Raw genomic sequence first — 13,360 nt, 5'->3', positions numbered from 1 at the left:
GTGAAAATCCCCAAAAATTAAAGGAAAATTCAGTATTTCAAAGGAAGTTAAATGTTCCTTGGCCTGTTCTGCCTCTCTGAGCCCGAAATGATCTAAGGATGCCTGCAGAAATCCCAAACAAAATTAAAAGAAAATTCAAAATTTCAAAAATTCAAACATTTCAATTTCATTTCCTTGGCCTCTGCTTTACCGAGTTCTGCCTCTCTGAGCCTGAAAGCATCTAAGGATGCTTTAAAAAAAAAAAAAATTAAAGGAAAATTCAAAATTTCAAGGGAAAATTTCAAGGAAATTTTATTTCTTTTCCTGCACTTGTGCATCCCAGCCTAAGCCTCCAATTCCTACAGACCCAGGGGCTGCCAGGGCACTTTGCTGCTGCCATTTCCCCATCCCCAGTGCCAACATCTGGCTGCAGGCCAGGGCTGAGTGTTCCAGGGCTCTCACAGGCTGTAAAACTGCATTTCCCTGCCATTCCATAAAATTGCATTTCCCTGCCATTCCATAAAACTGCACTTCCCTGCCATTAAAAGGGGAAGCACTTTCATCTTGCCTCGCTGTCAAAGGCTTGGAAGAGCCAATGCCCTCCCTGTGCAATATTCCATGGCAAAAAAAAATATTCCATGGCAAAATATTATTCCATGTCAAAAAAATATTCCATGTCAAAAAGTCCTCCTGACCTCACTCAGGCAGCGTTTGGAAGAGATAATCTAAAAAAAAAAAAAAAAAAGACAAAAAGCCCCCAAATCCTGTGGTTTAGCCAAGCTGGCTGCATGTCCTGTTTATTGCAGCATCCCAAACACCAACCCTGCAAGCTGAGGGGGAAAATGTTCATTTTTCTTTTCTCTTCAAGAAAAAGTTTTGGTTTTGGTTTGTTAATTTGAGATTTTACTGATTTTGAGATTAATTTATAATTAATGTATTAACAAGTGTGGTGGTTTGGTGTTGGTTAATTCCTAATGTATTTATTTTTTGTTGTGAGGTTTAAGATTAGGAGGAAGGTAAAGCAGATTTAAAACTTCAAATGGACATAAAGAAAAATTTATTAAGAGTAACTAAAAGAAAGAGTAATAAGAATTTCTCTGTCTCTTGATCCTTGTGAAAAATCTCTGGGGACACGGGGAGGGGAAGAAGGCAGTGGTTCTACATTGTGTGAGCCCTGTGCCAAGGTTTTCCTTCAACAGCTGGAAGTTTGAGTGATTTTCACCAAGATTTGTGGCCAAAGTGCTTCAGCAGAGCCAAAGCAGCTTCCAAACACCTTCCTGCTGCTCTTTTTCATCCTGGAAAAGGGAGCTCTGGGCTTGTGGCCACCTCACGGGGCTGGCAGCAGAGTGGCTGTCACAGGGTCACCTCCTGGCCCTGGGCAGGGCACCTCATTCCTCTGGCATTCCCTTTTCCACCTGGAAAAAGGGTTAATAACAGTGCTGCCTGTCCCAGGGGTGAGCTGAGGATATTTTGTCTGCTCCAGCAAGGTGTTTAGAGGGGAACTTCAAAGCACAGCTAATAAACACCAAAATACAGGTCGCCCTCACAAAGGGCTGCCTGTGCTTTGAGAGTGGCTTGGGAGGAATATTTATATTTGTTACGTTTTTCTGACACACTTCTTCACTTCCCTCCTGCAGAGCTCCGGTGCCAAACAGGTTCTGTGCAGTCGGAGGAGGAGAAATAATAAATAGATTTTTCTGGCTGGGGACAGGGAGGGTAAAGAGGCACTTTCGGAGCTGCATCTTGAGGTGACAATTGCCTGGCCTTGATTCTGAGTGCTTCCCACTTAAAATTAAAATGGAGCCACACGAAAGCAGCAGAGTTCTCCTGAGGAAGAACCTGTTGGTGCTGCTCTTTCTCCCAGATGGAATTTCCACAAATTTCAAGGGATGAGACAGATGTTGGCTGTGTCCCTTCACTCCTGGGAATCCCAGGATGTGGAAAAGAGCCCACACAGGAGGCTGGAACACCCCTAAAATTGAGATTGATGATCTGGGGCAGCACAGGAAGGGTTAGAGGGTCCCAGTTTTGCTCAGGGGATGCAGGGTATGAAGATATCATGGAAATCAGGAGGAATTTTGGACATCAGGAGGTATTTTGTCCCAGACAGGGATGTTAAAGGTTCAGATGGGCTGCCCAGGGAGGTTTGTAGTGCCCATGCCTGGAGATTCCAGCAGGGCACAAGGAAGGGATGGCACAGCTGGGACTCCATGGGACCCTGGATTTCCAACCTCAGGGATTTTGGGATTCTGTGAGACAGGCAGAGATCCTCCCACAGCCTGGAGCAGCCTGGCACTGCAGGGTCAGGAGAGGTGGGAAGGGAAGGGGGGGTCAAGCTTGGCCTTCCCGCTCTCCTGTAAAAGCAGGAGATGTCTGAGGAGGATCTGAAATCAGGAATGAACGCCAGCGTGGGGCTGCAGCTGGAAGGATGTGGCTCTTGACTCTGCCAGCCCTGGGTTGATCCTGCTGGAGCTTAAAATAATCCCCATGGATGAGGTATTTTACACATCTTGTGTGACTCCACATGTTGGCATTCACATCCAGGGTCAGGAGCCCAAGGCTGGAGGAACTTCCAGCTTTTCTTTGCTGACAAATGCAGCATTTGCTCCCGACCAACCAGAATGTCAGATAAAAGTCCTTTTCATCTGTCTTCTCTTCTCCTCTCCTTTTTTGTTTCTATTTTATTTTTTTTAAGCCCTAATGGGTCTCTTTAATGATGAAACCACTGCTATATAATATGTCTTTTTATATTTTAATTCCTCCCCCTCCCCTTGGGATAATTTACAGCACAGTGTGGAATCTGAGACAGTTCAAGCTGTGCCAAAGGGCCTGGCAACGGGAAGAAATGCCGAGCCACTGAGATTTGGAACCATAAGACGAGTTATAAAATTTAATTTTAGAAATGCAGCTACTGGGAACTGCTTTTAAATGCACATTTTCCTTTTAGTGCATGAAATGGGCCTGTGTCTTGATTGAGCTGTCAGGGTGGCTTGAAAGAGTTCTCTGTGGAGGAAGGGGCCTACAGGGCTCTGCAGAGAACTTTTTGCTGCTTATTCAGTGATATTCAATGTTGAGAGAGGGATTTTTAGGAATTTTTATGGATTAAAAGTTAAGGAGGCGGAGTGTGGAATAAGGAACAGTGGATAAAAAAAATAAAATAATGCCTACTTTTTATAAGATCACAGAATGGTTTGGGTTGGAAAAGACCTTAAAGATCATCTCATTCCACCCATGCCATGGCAGGGACACCTCCCACTGTGCCAGGTGCTCCAGTCCCAGTGTCCAACCTGGCCTTGGGCACTGCCAGGGATCCAGGGGCAGCCCCAGCTGCTCTGGGAATTCCATCCCAGCCCCTGCCCACCCTGCCAGGGAACAGTTCCTCATTCCCAAGATCCTATCTAACCCTGCCTTCCTTTACCTTAAAGCCATTCCCCCTTTTGTTGTCACAAGTTCCCCTGTTTCTTCAAGTAGAACAAGTAGAAAAATGAAGATGGTTGAGCTCTGGGCTGGAGATCTGGCTGCATTCTTGGCAGGACAGCAGGAAAGATAAGTCACAAAGATCCATGAGGCAGTGGATGTCCTCAGACAAATCCAATGTGCAGAAATAATGGAATCGTAGAAGAGAACCATGGAATATCCTGACCTGAAGGGACCCCCAGGGATCATCCAGTGCCACCCCTGCCCTGCCCAGACCATCAACAACCCCAGTCTGGGCATCCCTGGCAGCGCTGGCCAAAGGCTCCTGGAGCTCTGGCAGCCTCAGGGCTGGGACCTTTGAAAAGTCTGGGAGAGCTGGGATTGTTCACCTGCACAGGAGAAGCTTTGGGCTGAGCTCAGGGTGGCCTTGCAGGGCCTGCAGGAGCCTCAGGAAAGCTGGAGAGAGACAATTTCCAGGGGATGCAGGGACAGCACACAGGGAATGGCTGCCAGTGCCAGAGGGCAGCAATGGATGGGATCTTGGCAATGAGGAATTGTTCCTGGCAGGGTGGGCAGGGGCTGGGATGGAATTGCCAGAGCAGCTGTGGCTGCCCCTGGATCCCTGGCAGTGCCCAGGGCCATGTTGGACACTGGGGCTGGAGCAGCCTGGCACAGGGGAAGGTAGAAATGTGTCACCTCAGTCCTTCCAGCTGAATCTGGATGTGTCCTCATTCTCTGGGACCTTCCCTGTCCCATCCCAGCCCTGGAGCTTCATAGGGACTGTGCTCCAAGGGCTGCTCTGGGACATACTGGACCCTGTAATTCCCACACGGTCATGCCAAGTCCTGTGTGCCCTGCTGATGCTCAAAATTCAGCATTTCCTGTCTTGGAGCTGAGTATCTGATGGGACTTCATGTTCCTGGAGCTCCCAGTGGCACCAAGAGAAACTTCATTGTCCCATTCCAGTTCTGCCAATGTTTATTTCCCATTCCTATCCATAAAACCATTGCAAAAGAGCCCCAAACCACGATTTGATTTGGTTTGTTATTTTCCAGCCCTGTAGCACTTGTCTGGTTGTGGTGCCTGGTGACAATCTGGGATGGAATTTTTCAGGAGTTGTCCCAGTGCAGGTTAGCATAAGGGCCATTTCTTCCTTTTAGCAACCATGGGGAAGGTAGAAAGGCCCTGAAATTTTCGGTGGCTCTGGTTCTTCAGCCCCGGGCACACCTCAGGCTGCCCCACAATAAGACTGCAAAGCTTTAGAGGTGATTTCACTTTCATTTCCAACAGTCCCAGATTAGGACCTTCACCAGCAGATCAGGAGTTGCAAAAACCAGGAAAAGAAATTTAAAATAAACCAAAACCAACCGACCTCATGTACCAAGTGAGCTTTTCTGATCTTTTTCCCCCCCCTCCCACACTAGGACATCGGCAGAAAATAGATGAGCAGACAAAGCCCGGCAGCTTGTCCTTTTCTGAGCGCCTGAGCGAGTTGGAGCAGTTGCGTCGCACGGCCATGAGGGTCAGCCCACACCACCCAGCCCCCACACCCAACCCTCGAGCCTCCTTGAACCACAGCACAGCTTTTAACCCTCAGCCTCAGAGTCAGATTCAGGGTAAGTACCCAAAATCCTCCCCCTGCTCACCCACCTCCATCCCTGCAGCCTGTGGGGGCTCATGGCCCTGTTGTGGTTCCATCTCTTTGGGGCTCTCCTTGGAGATCTTTGACACATGAGAGTGTTTACGGAGTGAGAAGAGGAGTTTTTTCGTGGATGTTTGGCTTTTGGGAAGCTTGGATGTTTGAGTTTGGGAATTCGAGGATGTTTTAAGAGGTCCATTCTAATCCTTCTTGTGCTCACCCACCTCCACCCCGCGGCCTACAGGGGCTAATGGCCCCACTGTGGTTCCATTTCTTTGGGGCCCTCCTTGGAGATCTTTGTCACATGGCAGTCTTTAAGGAGTGAAAAGAGGGGCTTATCAATGGATGTTTGGATTTTGGGAAGCCTGGATGTTTGAATTTGGGGATTTGGGAAGCCTGGCAAATTTTAAGAGGTCCATTCTAATCCTCCCCACCATGTGCACCTCCATCCCTGCAGCCTGTGGAGGCTCACAGCCCTGTTGTGGTTCCATCTCTTTGGGGCTCTCCTTGGAGATCTTTGACACATGAGAGTATTTAAGGAGTGAGGAATTTTTTCATGGATGTTTGGATTTTGGAGAGCCTGACAGGATTTAAGGAGAACATTCTAGTCCTCCACCCTGTGGCCTACGGGGGCTCACAGCCCTGCTCTGCTTCCATTACTTCTCCACTCTCCTTGAAGATCTTTGACAGGTCAGAGACTTTGAGGAGTGAAAAAAAGGAGCTTCCCAATGGATGTTTGGATTTTGGGAAGCCTGGATAGTTGAGTTTGGGAATTTGGGAATGTTTTAAGGTCCATTCTAATCCTCCCTGTGCTCACCCACCTCCACCCCACAGCCTACATGGGCTCATGGCCCCACTGTGGGGCTCCATGGCCCCATATTTTAGTGGCTCTCCTTGGAGATCTTTGGATCTTTGACACATGAGAGTCTTTAAAGTGTGAAAAGAGGAGTTTTTTCATGGATGTTTGGATTTTGGGGAGCCTGGCAGGTTTTAAGGTGTCCATTCTTGTCCTCCAGCCCGTGGCCTAAGGGGGATTGCAGCCCTGCTCTGTTTCCACTTCTTCTCAGCTCTCCTTGGAGATCTTGACATGTGAGATTCTTTGAGGAGTGAAAAGAGGGGCTTCTCAAGGGATGTTTGGATTTTGGGAAGCCTGGCAGGTTTTAAGGAGTTCATTCTAATCCTCCCTGTGCTCACCCACCTCTACCCCACGGCCTACACGGGCTCATGGCCCCACTGTGGGGCTCCATGGCCCATCTTTAAGTGTCTCTCCTTGGAGATATTTGGATCTTTGACACATGAGAGTCTTTAAGGAGTGAAAAGAGGGGCTTCACAATGGATGTCTGGATGTCGGGAAACCTGGCGGGTTTTAAGGAGTCCATTCTGTGTCTTCCCAGTGTCAGCACAGCTCATGGGTTTTGTTTGCCTCATAACACGTCATGAATTGCTGTTGTCTTGCAAAGCCAGGCGTTATTCCAGGTGTATTTCCCAATGGATATTTGTCCATGAGGATGCTGGAGAGAGAGGGAAATGCTGTCAAAACTTTGCTTTGACCTTTCCCAGGAAGGCAGCAGCAAAGAGAGCTTTGCAAAGTGCTTCATCCCCCCAAAATTACCTCTGCTGAGTGCTGAGGCTTTCCTAGGACAGGCAGCTTTGGAGGTGTTTCTGTGCCTGGTGGTTTTCCAGGGGGCTTTGGTGGAATGAAAACGTGCAAAAGGGTCACTCAGGAGTCTGATTTCCTCCTAGGCTGGGATGAAACTGAGTCATCCAGCTTGGAATCTTATCTGGCATCCCCTGGAGCTGAGTCTGTCCCTGCTAAAATTCCTGCTGAAATCTGGGCAGTGGGTCAGGTCACTGAGCACTATCAAAATGCAGATTCATGGGGAGATGGACCCAAAAAAGTGGGACAGTGTTGGTTTTAGCAGCTGCTGTTCCTAACAGAGTTTTCCTCTTCTTCCAGCCAGAAGGAAATGGGCTCAGTCAAGGTTCTCTGCTGGGATTTTGGAGAGGAATAGTTACAGGGAATTGGGATAAGTTCTTATTTTGGGATTTATTTCTGAGAGCAGGGTGCTCTTTCCTGCAGGTGGGAAAGGTTATCACTCACCTCAGGGAACTCTTGGAACTTCCGTTTATTCCCAGGGTTTGGAAGGTCTGTGGCTTAGTGGAATTATTGCAAATCTGCTGGGTTTGGGGTATTTTTGGCAATCATAGAATCAGGGAATGGTTTGGAATGACTTGGAAAGTACCTTAAAGATAATTTTGTTTCAACCAAACCATGGGCAGGGACAACTTCCACTATCCCAGTCTGGCCTTGGATGCTTCCAGGGATGGAGCAGCCACAAAATTCTGTGGGCAAACTGTGCCTTCCTCACAGGGAAGATTTTCTCCCCAAAATCCCAATCTAACCATACTAAACCCTACTGATTTTACTAGTAAAAATCAACAAATGATCATGTGCTCTACAAAGCAAAAAGAAACTGGAAGCACCACGCAGCTCCTTCTCCTGGCTGGAGCAATTCCAGGTCAGCTCAGGTGAAGGATCCAACCCCTCACATCCCCTCACTTCTCTCCCTGATTTGCAGAGCAAACCACGCTGGGTTTCTCCAGTTCAATGCTCTGTTCCTGTAAAATACCCTAAATTTTATTGTGGCTGCTCAGCAGAGCAGACGTGGGTGGAGGTGGCAGCCTCACATTCTTCAGCTTCTTGGGAACACTTTCTGTCTGGCAGAGTATCAGGTTTAACACTCAGGATCCCTTTTCCTGCTTCCCTGTGGAATTCCTGATGGGTTTTTCATGCAGGGCCTGGACCCAGCTGCTCCCTCTGGGAATAGTTGTAGGAGGTGGTTGGGCTTTGCTGGTTCCAACAGGATTTAATGTTTCACCTGTGGATGCAGCTCACCCGTGGATGTTTCCTCATGGATAGTCTCCTCTTCTCCTGCTGCCACTTTCCCTCCCAAACGGGTGTTGTCCATTGAGGATGGAATTGTTGAGGTTTGCAGTGGATATCAGGAAAATAAACCCCAAATTGAAGCCTCTCTCATTTGTCTTTTGCCATCACCTTTTAACATTCAGGGCTCATTATTGGTTGTGTTATCACAGCAGGAAGAAAAGGAATGGGGAGGGGAAAAGCTCCAGGACCATCATTGTTCCCTTGGTGATCAGAGTGTGATTGGATTAGGGTTTGTCTTCTGGGATATTAATTTCTTTTTATTATTATTTTTGGTTATTCAGTTTCAGAGCAGAGGCCTCCAAAGCAAGGGAGGGAAGGGGAGAGCTGGGATTGTTCACCTGCACAGGAGAAGCTTTGGGCTGAGCTCAGGGTGGCCTTGCAGGGCCTGCAGGAGCCCCAGGAAAGCTGGAGAGAGACAATTTCCAGGGGATGCAGGGACAGCACCCAGGGAATGGCTCCCAGTGCCAGAGGGCAGGGCTGGATGGGATCCTGGGAGTGAGGAATTGTTCCTGGCAGGGTGGGCAGGGGCTGGGATGGAATTCCATCCCTGGATCCCTGGCAGTGCCCAGGGCCAGGTTGGACACTGGGGCTGGGAGCAGCCTGGGACAGGGGAAGCTGTCCCTGCCATGGCAGAGGTGGCACAAAATTATCTTTAAGATCCCTTCCAACCCAAAGCAATCTGGGATTCTGTGATTCCATGAGAACCAAAACAATTCTGAACATCCCATTTCACACCTTCCTCCCCATTTTGCATCCTGGAGCATTTCTGGTGAAACTTTCTCACCAAAGAGAGCACAAAGTGCTTTTTATATGACCAAACCCCATCCATTGCTGAATTCCAAGCAGTATCCCAAAATTTTCCTTTAACTCTCACCAGTAGGAACCACAAGCTCCTCCTCCACTCATCCAAACTCACTTATCTTTAAAAAAAACCAAAAACCAAAACTAAAATAGAGCAGTTCTTGGATTGCAAGGGGCAGGTTGCCATGCCACTAAACCACTGTTTATTTGTTGAGGTTTTCAGCTAAAAAAGGATTGAGGGGAATTTTAACTTCCTATTTTAGCAAGTCTCAAACAGGAGAATAAAACCCTTTGTTCAGATACAAATAAAATAAATAGAATAAATAATAATAAAATATAAAAAAATAATAAAAAGAATAACATAAAGAATATAAAAATAAAAAGAATAAAGCCTTTTGTGTCACGGATACAAATCCACATTAAGAGTTGTATTCAGAGCCCATAAATTGCTTTAATTGAATTTTTATGCTTCTTTCATATCACAAGGAGGGAGCCACATCCACCTGTTCCCTTGGAAGTTTTAACCATGGCCAATTCCCAGACCAAAGGGAAACAGGAGGGGAGGAAAAGCTTCCACCACATGGTTTAAGTTGAGAGATTATTTCGTGCCAGAACCGAGTGTAAAATGTCAAAGGATTTGACCTCCACACACAGAAAAAGGAGATCCCGACCTCAACTCACCCCTTCCTTTGTGCAGAGGGGAAAATAAAAACCAAGCAGAGCCATGTGAGCTGTCCTGAGGGGTTTAGAGCCTTGAAAAGCAGATATATTTATATTTATATTTATATTTATATTTATATTTATATTTATATTTATATTTATATTTATTTCTATTTCTATTTCTATTTCTATTTCTATTTCTATTTCTATTTCTATTTCTATAATTTATTTATGCATATATTTATATTTATATCTACTATATATTTATATAGTTTATATTATATATTTGTTTATAGTAAATATAAATATATAATATATGTATAATATATGTTTTAAGGTTGAGTTTCTCGCAGCACCAGCCTGGACCAGACACTAAATCCACAATTCTTAATTTTACAGTGGTTAAAGTTAACCAGAGTGGGTCATTCCAAAAAAATATGAACATAAGGTTCCTTTACAGCAGAATTTTCTGCAGGGCCAACAGAAATATTTGAAAATTCAGGCCCAGAAGATTCTTGTGGAGGCAAGTGATGTGAAGTTAATAAATTGCATAAATAAATGGGGTTAGGAATAGCATCCAAAAATGTGCAATTAAATAACTTTTTTTTTTTTTTTAATTAGCCAAAAAAATCTTCACAGAATCATAGAACCAAAAAATGGTTTGGGTTGGAAAAGAACCTTCAAACCAGCCAGGGACACCTCCACTGGTCCAGGTTGCTCCAAGCTCCATCCAACCTGGCCTTGAATATTCTTCATTATTTTCCAACTGTTTGGATGTTTTCACTTGGGGATTTATTAATTATTTATTGAAATAATAAATTAAATCAAGCAGTTTTCTCTAGAGGAAACAAATAATCACTTTAAGCTACACCTCTGGTTCTTTTTTAAGGCTTTGATAACCTTAAAATACCCGAGTTTGCTTTTTTTTAAAGCAAATTTTGTAACCTTAGATGTTCAGTTTCCCACTTTTATGACCAAATCTAAAATCCCTGGAAACGAGAGGCTGGAATAAAATTGCTGACAGCTCTTGAAGGGAAGAATTAGCCCTGAAAACAAAGCAAGGGAGATCATTTAAAGCTCAGCCCTTTGAATTAACACCAAACACGAGGACTGAGGGATTATTTTGCTACGAGCCGGGCTTTTGTCTTCCTCCAGGTGCACCACACTTTGTTTAAGAGACATTTCAAGGTCCTCGCTATCGGGATCTTGGACAAAAAAACACAGCCTGGGTTTATCAGGGTTCCCAGGAACCCGTGAAAAGCAGGAGGAGAGTCAAGGGCAGCACTGGAACCAGGAATTACAACCAGGGAATTACAGCCAAGAGCTTTGTTCCTTCTCTGCCTGGATCAACCCCCAATTTTTAATATTTTAATTTTTAATTTTGCTTCATAAGCTGTGTGTTAATAGAAGCAGAAGAATTTGCAGTGTTTCAGAAGGGATTGATGGGGTTGTCACTCTGCCCCCACATTTTGCTGCTGGAAAATGCAATTTTCAGGCAATTTTGGGCATTGGGGTTGGTGTGCTCGCAGCTCCCAGACAGATCCAGAGGCTCCCAGGATCAGGGAATTCCCAGCTCTTCCCCTTGTGCCATGGGTTAAAAACTGATTAATTCTATTCCCTTTGGACACTCTGGTGTTTCACTCAGCACGTGGTGCTTTCCCAGCAGATCATTCCCTTCCCACTGGATTAAAAACCTCTTCATCCCAAAAAACACTCCCTGGAATGTCCAGCCAGTTCTGCCTGAGCTCGGCACTTTTCCTTCCTGCCCTGAATTGGGCTGGATCCAGCACTTCTGGATGTTCTCTCCACCCTCAGAAGCTTTCCCCACCACGATTTGTCCATCTTGATCAGGGAAGATCCCCTTTATGGATCCCCCTCCATCTTCTGGAGTGGGAATTTCCACTGGGATCCTGCTCTGGATGAGGAAGAAGACATCATCTTCCTCCTTCCCACTCCCTTCCGTGCCAGCAGCCACCAAAAAGTGAAAAGAAGGAGCTGAAAACAAGGAGCTGAAGCCACCCCATGGTGTGGACCCAGAGCTCCAGTGCCATAGCCACAGGAAATATGTGGAAGTGGGGATGCTTTCCCAAAATATTTTACCAACCAGATCTGTGGAGCTGGCAGGGCTCCAAGTGGCTCCATCAAAAAAGGGAATATAATATTATATTTTATATATTCTATTCTATTCTATTCTATTCTATTCTATTCTATTCTATTCTGACAGAAATATCTTTTTCCCGAGAGTGCAGGATGGGATTTGCAATTATTGCTCATCATGATATAGAATTTCATCAGTAGCTTCCAGAGTTTTCCTTTTTAAGGAGCACTTTTGAAGTGCCATCAGCTGCAGATCCACCCTGGTTTCTATTTGTGGTGTCACAAACCAGTCTGCATCCAAATTGATGAGCACACCAGATGGGTTAGCACGCACAGAACAATTCCTCTGGAATTCTGGCCCATGGAAATCCACTCTGAGGAAAAATCCCTGCTTTTTCACACCTCCCTACTAAAAATCTAGATACAAACCTCCTGTTTTATAGAATTACAGGATGATTTGGGTTGGAAGGGGCTTTAAAGATATCTCTGTGGCTGCCCCTGGATCCCTGGCAGTGCCCAAGGCTGGGAGCAGGCTGGCACAGTGGAAGGTGTCCCTGCCATGGCAGGGGTGGAATGGGATCATCTTTAAGGTCTATTCCAACCCAAACCATTCCATGACTCCATGATTCCATGAGTGTCAACCCTTTCCTCTGCTGTATCTCAGTCTCCAGATAAAACCTTTCCCTACAAACTCCCAGTTCCCACATGGACCTCCAGGTCCTCAGCAATTCCCTGGATAAATCCCACCTGTGCTGCAGCCTCCATTGCCTTTCCAGCACCAGGATCTGTCAGGCTCCTCAAGATTCCCTTCCCTTCAACCACAGATTTGTCCCTCTTTTGTTCACATTTGTCCCAAAATTCCCAGAATCCCTGGGTTGGGAGAGACCTTCCAGCCCATGGAGTCCAGCCCAGCCCCAGCAGCTCAGCTGAGCCCTGGCCCCCAGTGCCACATCCAGGCTTTGTTAAACACCCCCAGGGATGGGGACTGCACCCCCTCCCCGGGCAGCCATTCCAGAGCTTTATCCCCTTGCCGGAAAAACTCTTTGCTGATATCCAACCTGTATTTCCTTTGGTGCAGCTCCCACACGGGGCAGAGCGAGGTGAGGATCCAATTCCTCAACACCTGCCCGTGTTCCCAGCAGCATTCCCAGCTCCAGGGCCTCAGCCTTGCTCAAGAGCCTCAAATCCAGCTTGGAAAAAAACAAAAAACAAAAAAAAACAAAAAAAAAAACAAAAAAAAAAAAAACCCAACCAAAAACAAAACAGAGGCTTGAAATTTGCTTTGCTTTTCCATCAACTAATGGAAAGAGTTATGTCATGGTGGTTAACCCACAAGATTTCCAAGTGTCGATATATTTGAGATACCAATCTTCATATTCCAAATGCCTGGCACTTCCTGGGATTGAAAAAGCAACAAATATGTTCTCAGTCCCCAAGCAACACCTTCACTTCCACCAATTTTTTCTTCTGCTTTTTTCCCATGTTTTTCCCACCACACTGAGCACCCTCAAGGATAACTCCAAATAACAAAAAGGAAATCTTGGGTTTCAAGCAGAGAAGTTGAGAGATCTGTACTTTGTTCTACGTTGTGACACTCACTAATTCCATGATTTTTTTAGCCAAATAATTGAGAGTTTGATTTTTTACAGAGCATTTAGGAAAACTCAGGAAGCAGAAAGGTGTTTCAGGAGGGTTTTTGAAGGTGTCCAAGCTCCTAAACCATGGAGAAACCAGTCCCATCTATGGAGCTGCCTTTGGAAAACCCTCTCACTGAATCTTTAGGCAGCTCCAAAATTGGGCAGCTCATGCCCAGGCACAGT

General features: G+C 45.9%; 1 protein-coding gene across 2 annotated transcripts in view; it reads left to right on the top strand.

Moving 5' to 3' along the window:
• Positions 1-13,360, top strand: part of RUNX1 (RUNX family transcription factor 1) — an 86,426-nt gene that overhangs the window by 38,802 nt on the left and 34,264 nt on the right. Inside the window, exon 4 of one of the 2 annotated variants that reach the window (XM_064405580.1) lies at positions 4,821-5,012. The exons of the other annotated variant lie outside the window; for it this stretch is intronic. Coding sequence (XP_064261650.1) covers positions 4,821-5,012 — 192 coding nt within the window. The remainder of the gene's footprint in view (positions 1-4,820; positions 5,013-13,360) is intronic. 2 annotated transcript variants of the gene reach the window in all.

The sequence above is a fragment of the Passer domesticus genome, chromosome 2 (assembly GCF_036417665.1).
Source record: "Passer domesticus isolate bPasDom1 chromosome 2, bPasDom1.hap1, whole genome shotgun sequence".
In the NCBI taxonomy this organism is placed as follows: domain Eukaryota; kingdom Metazoa; phylum Chordata; class Aves; order Passeriformes; family Passeridae; genus Passer; species Passer domesticus.
This window is presented reverse-complemented; position numbering and strand designations above follow the sequence as displayed.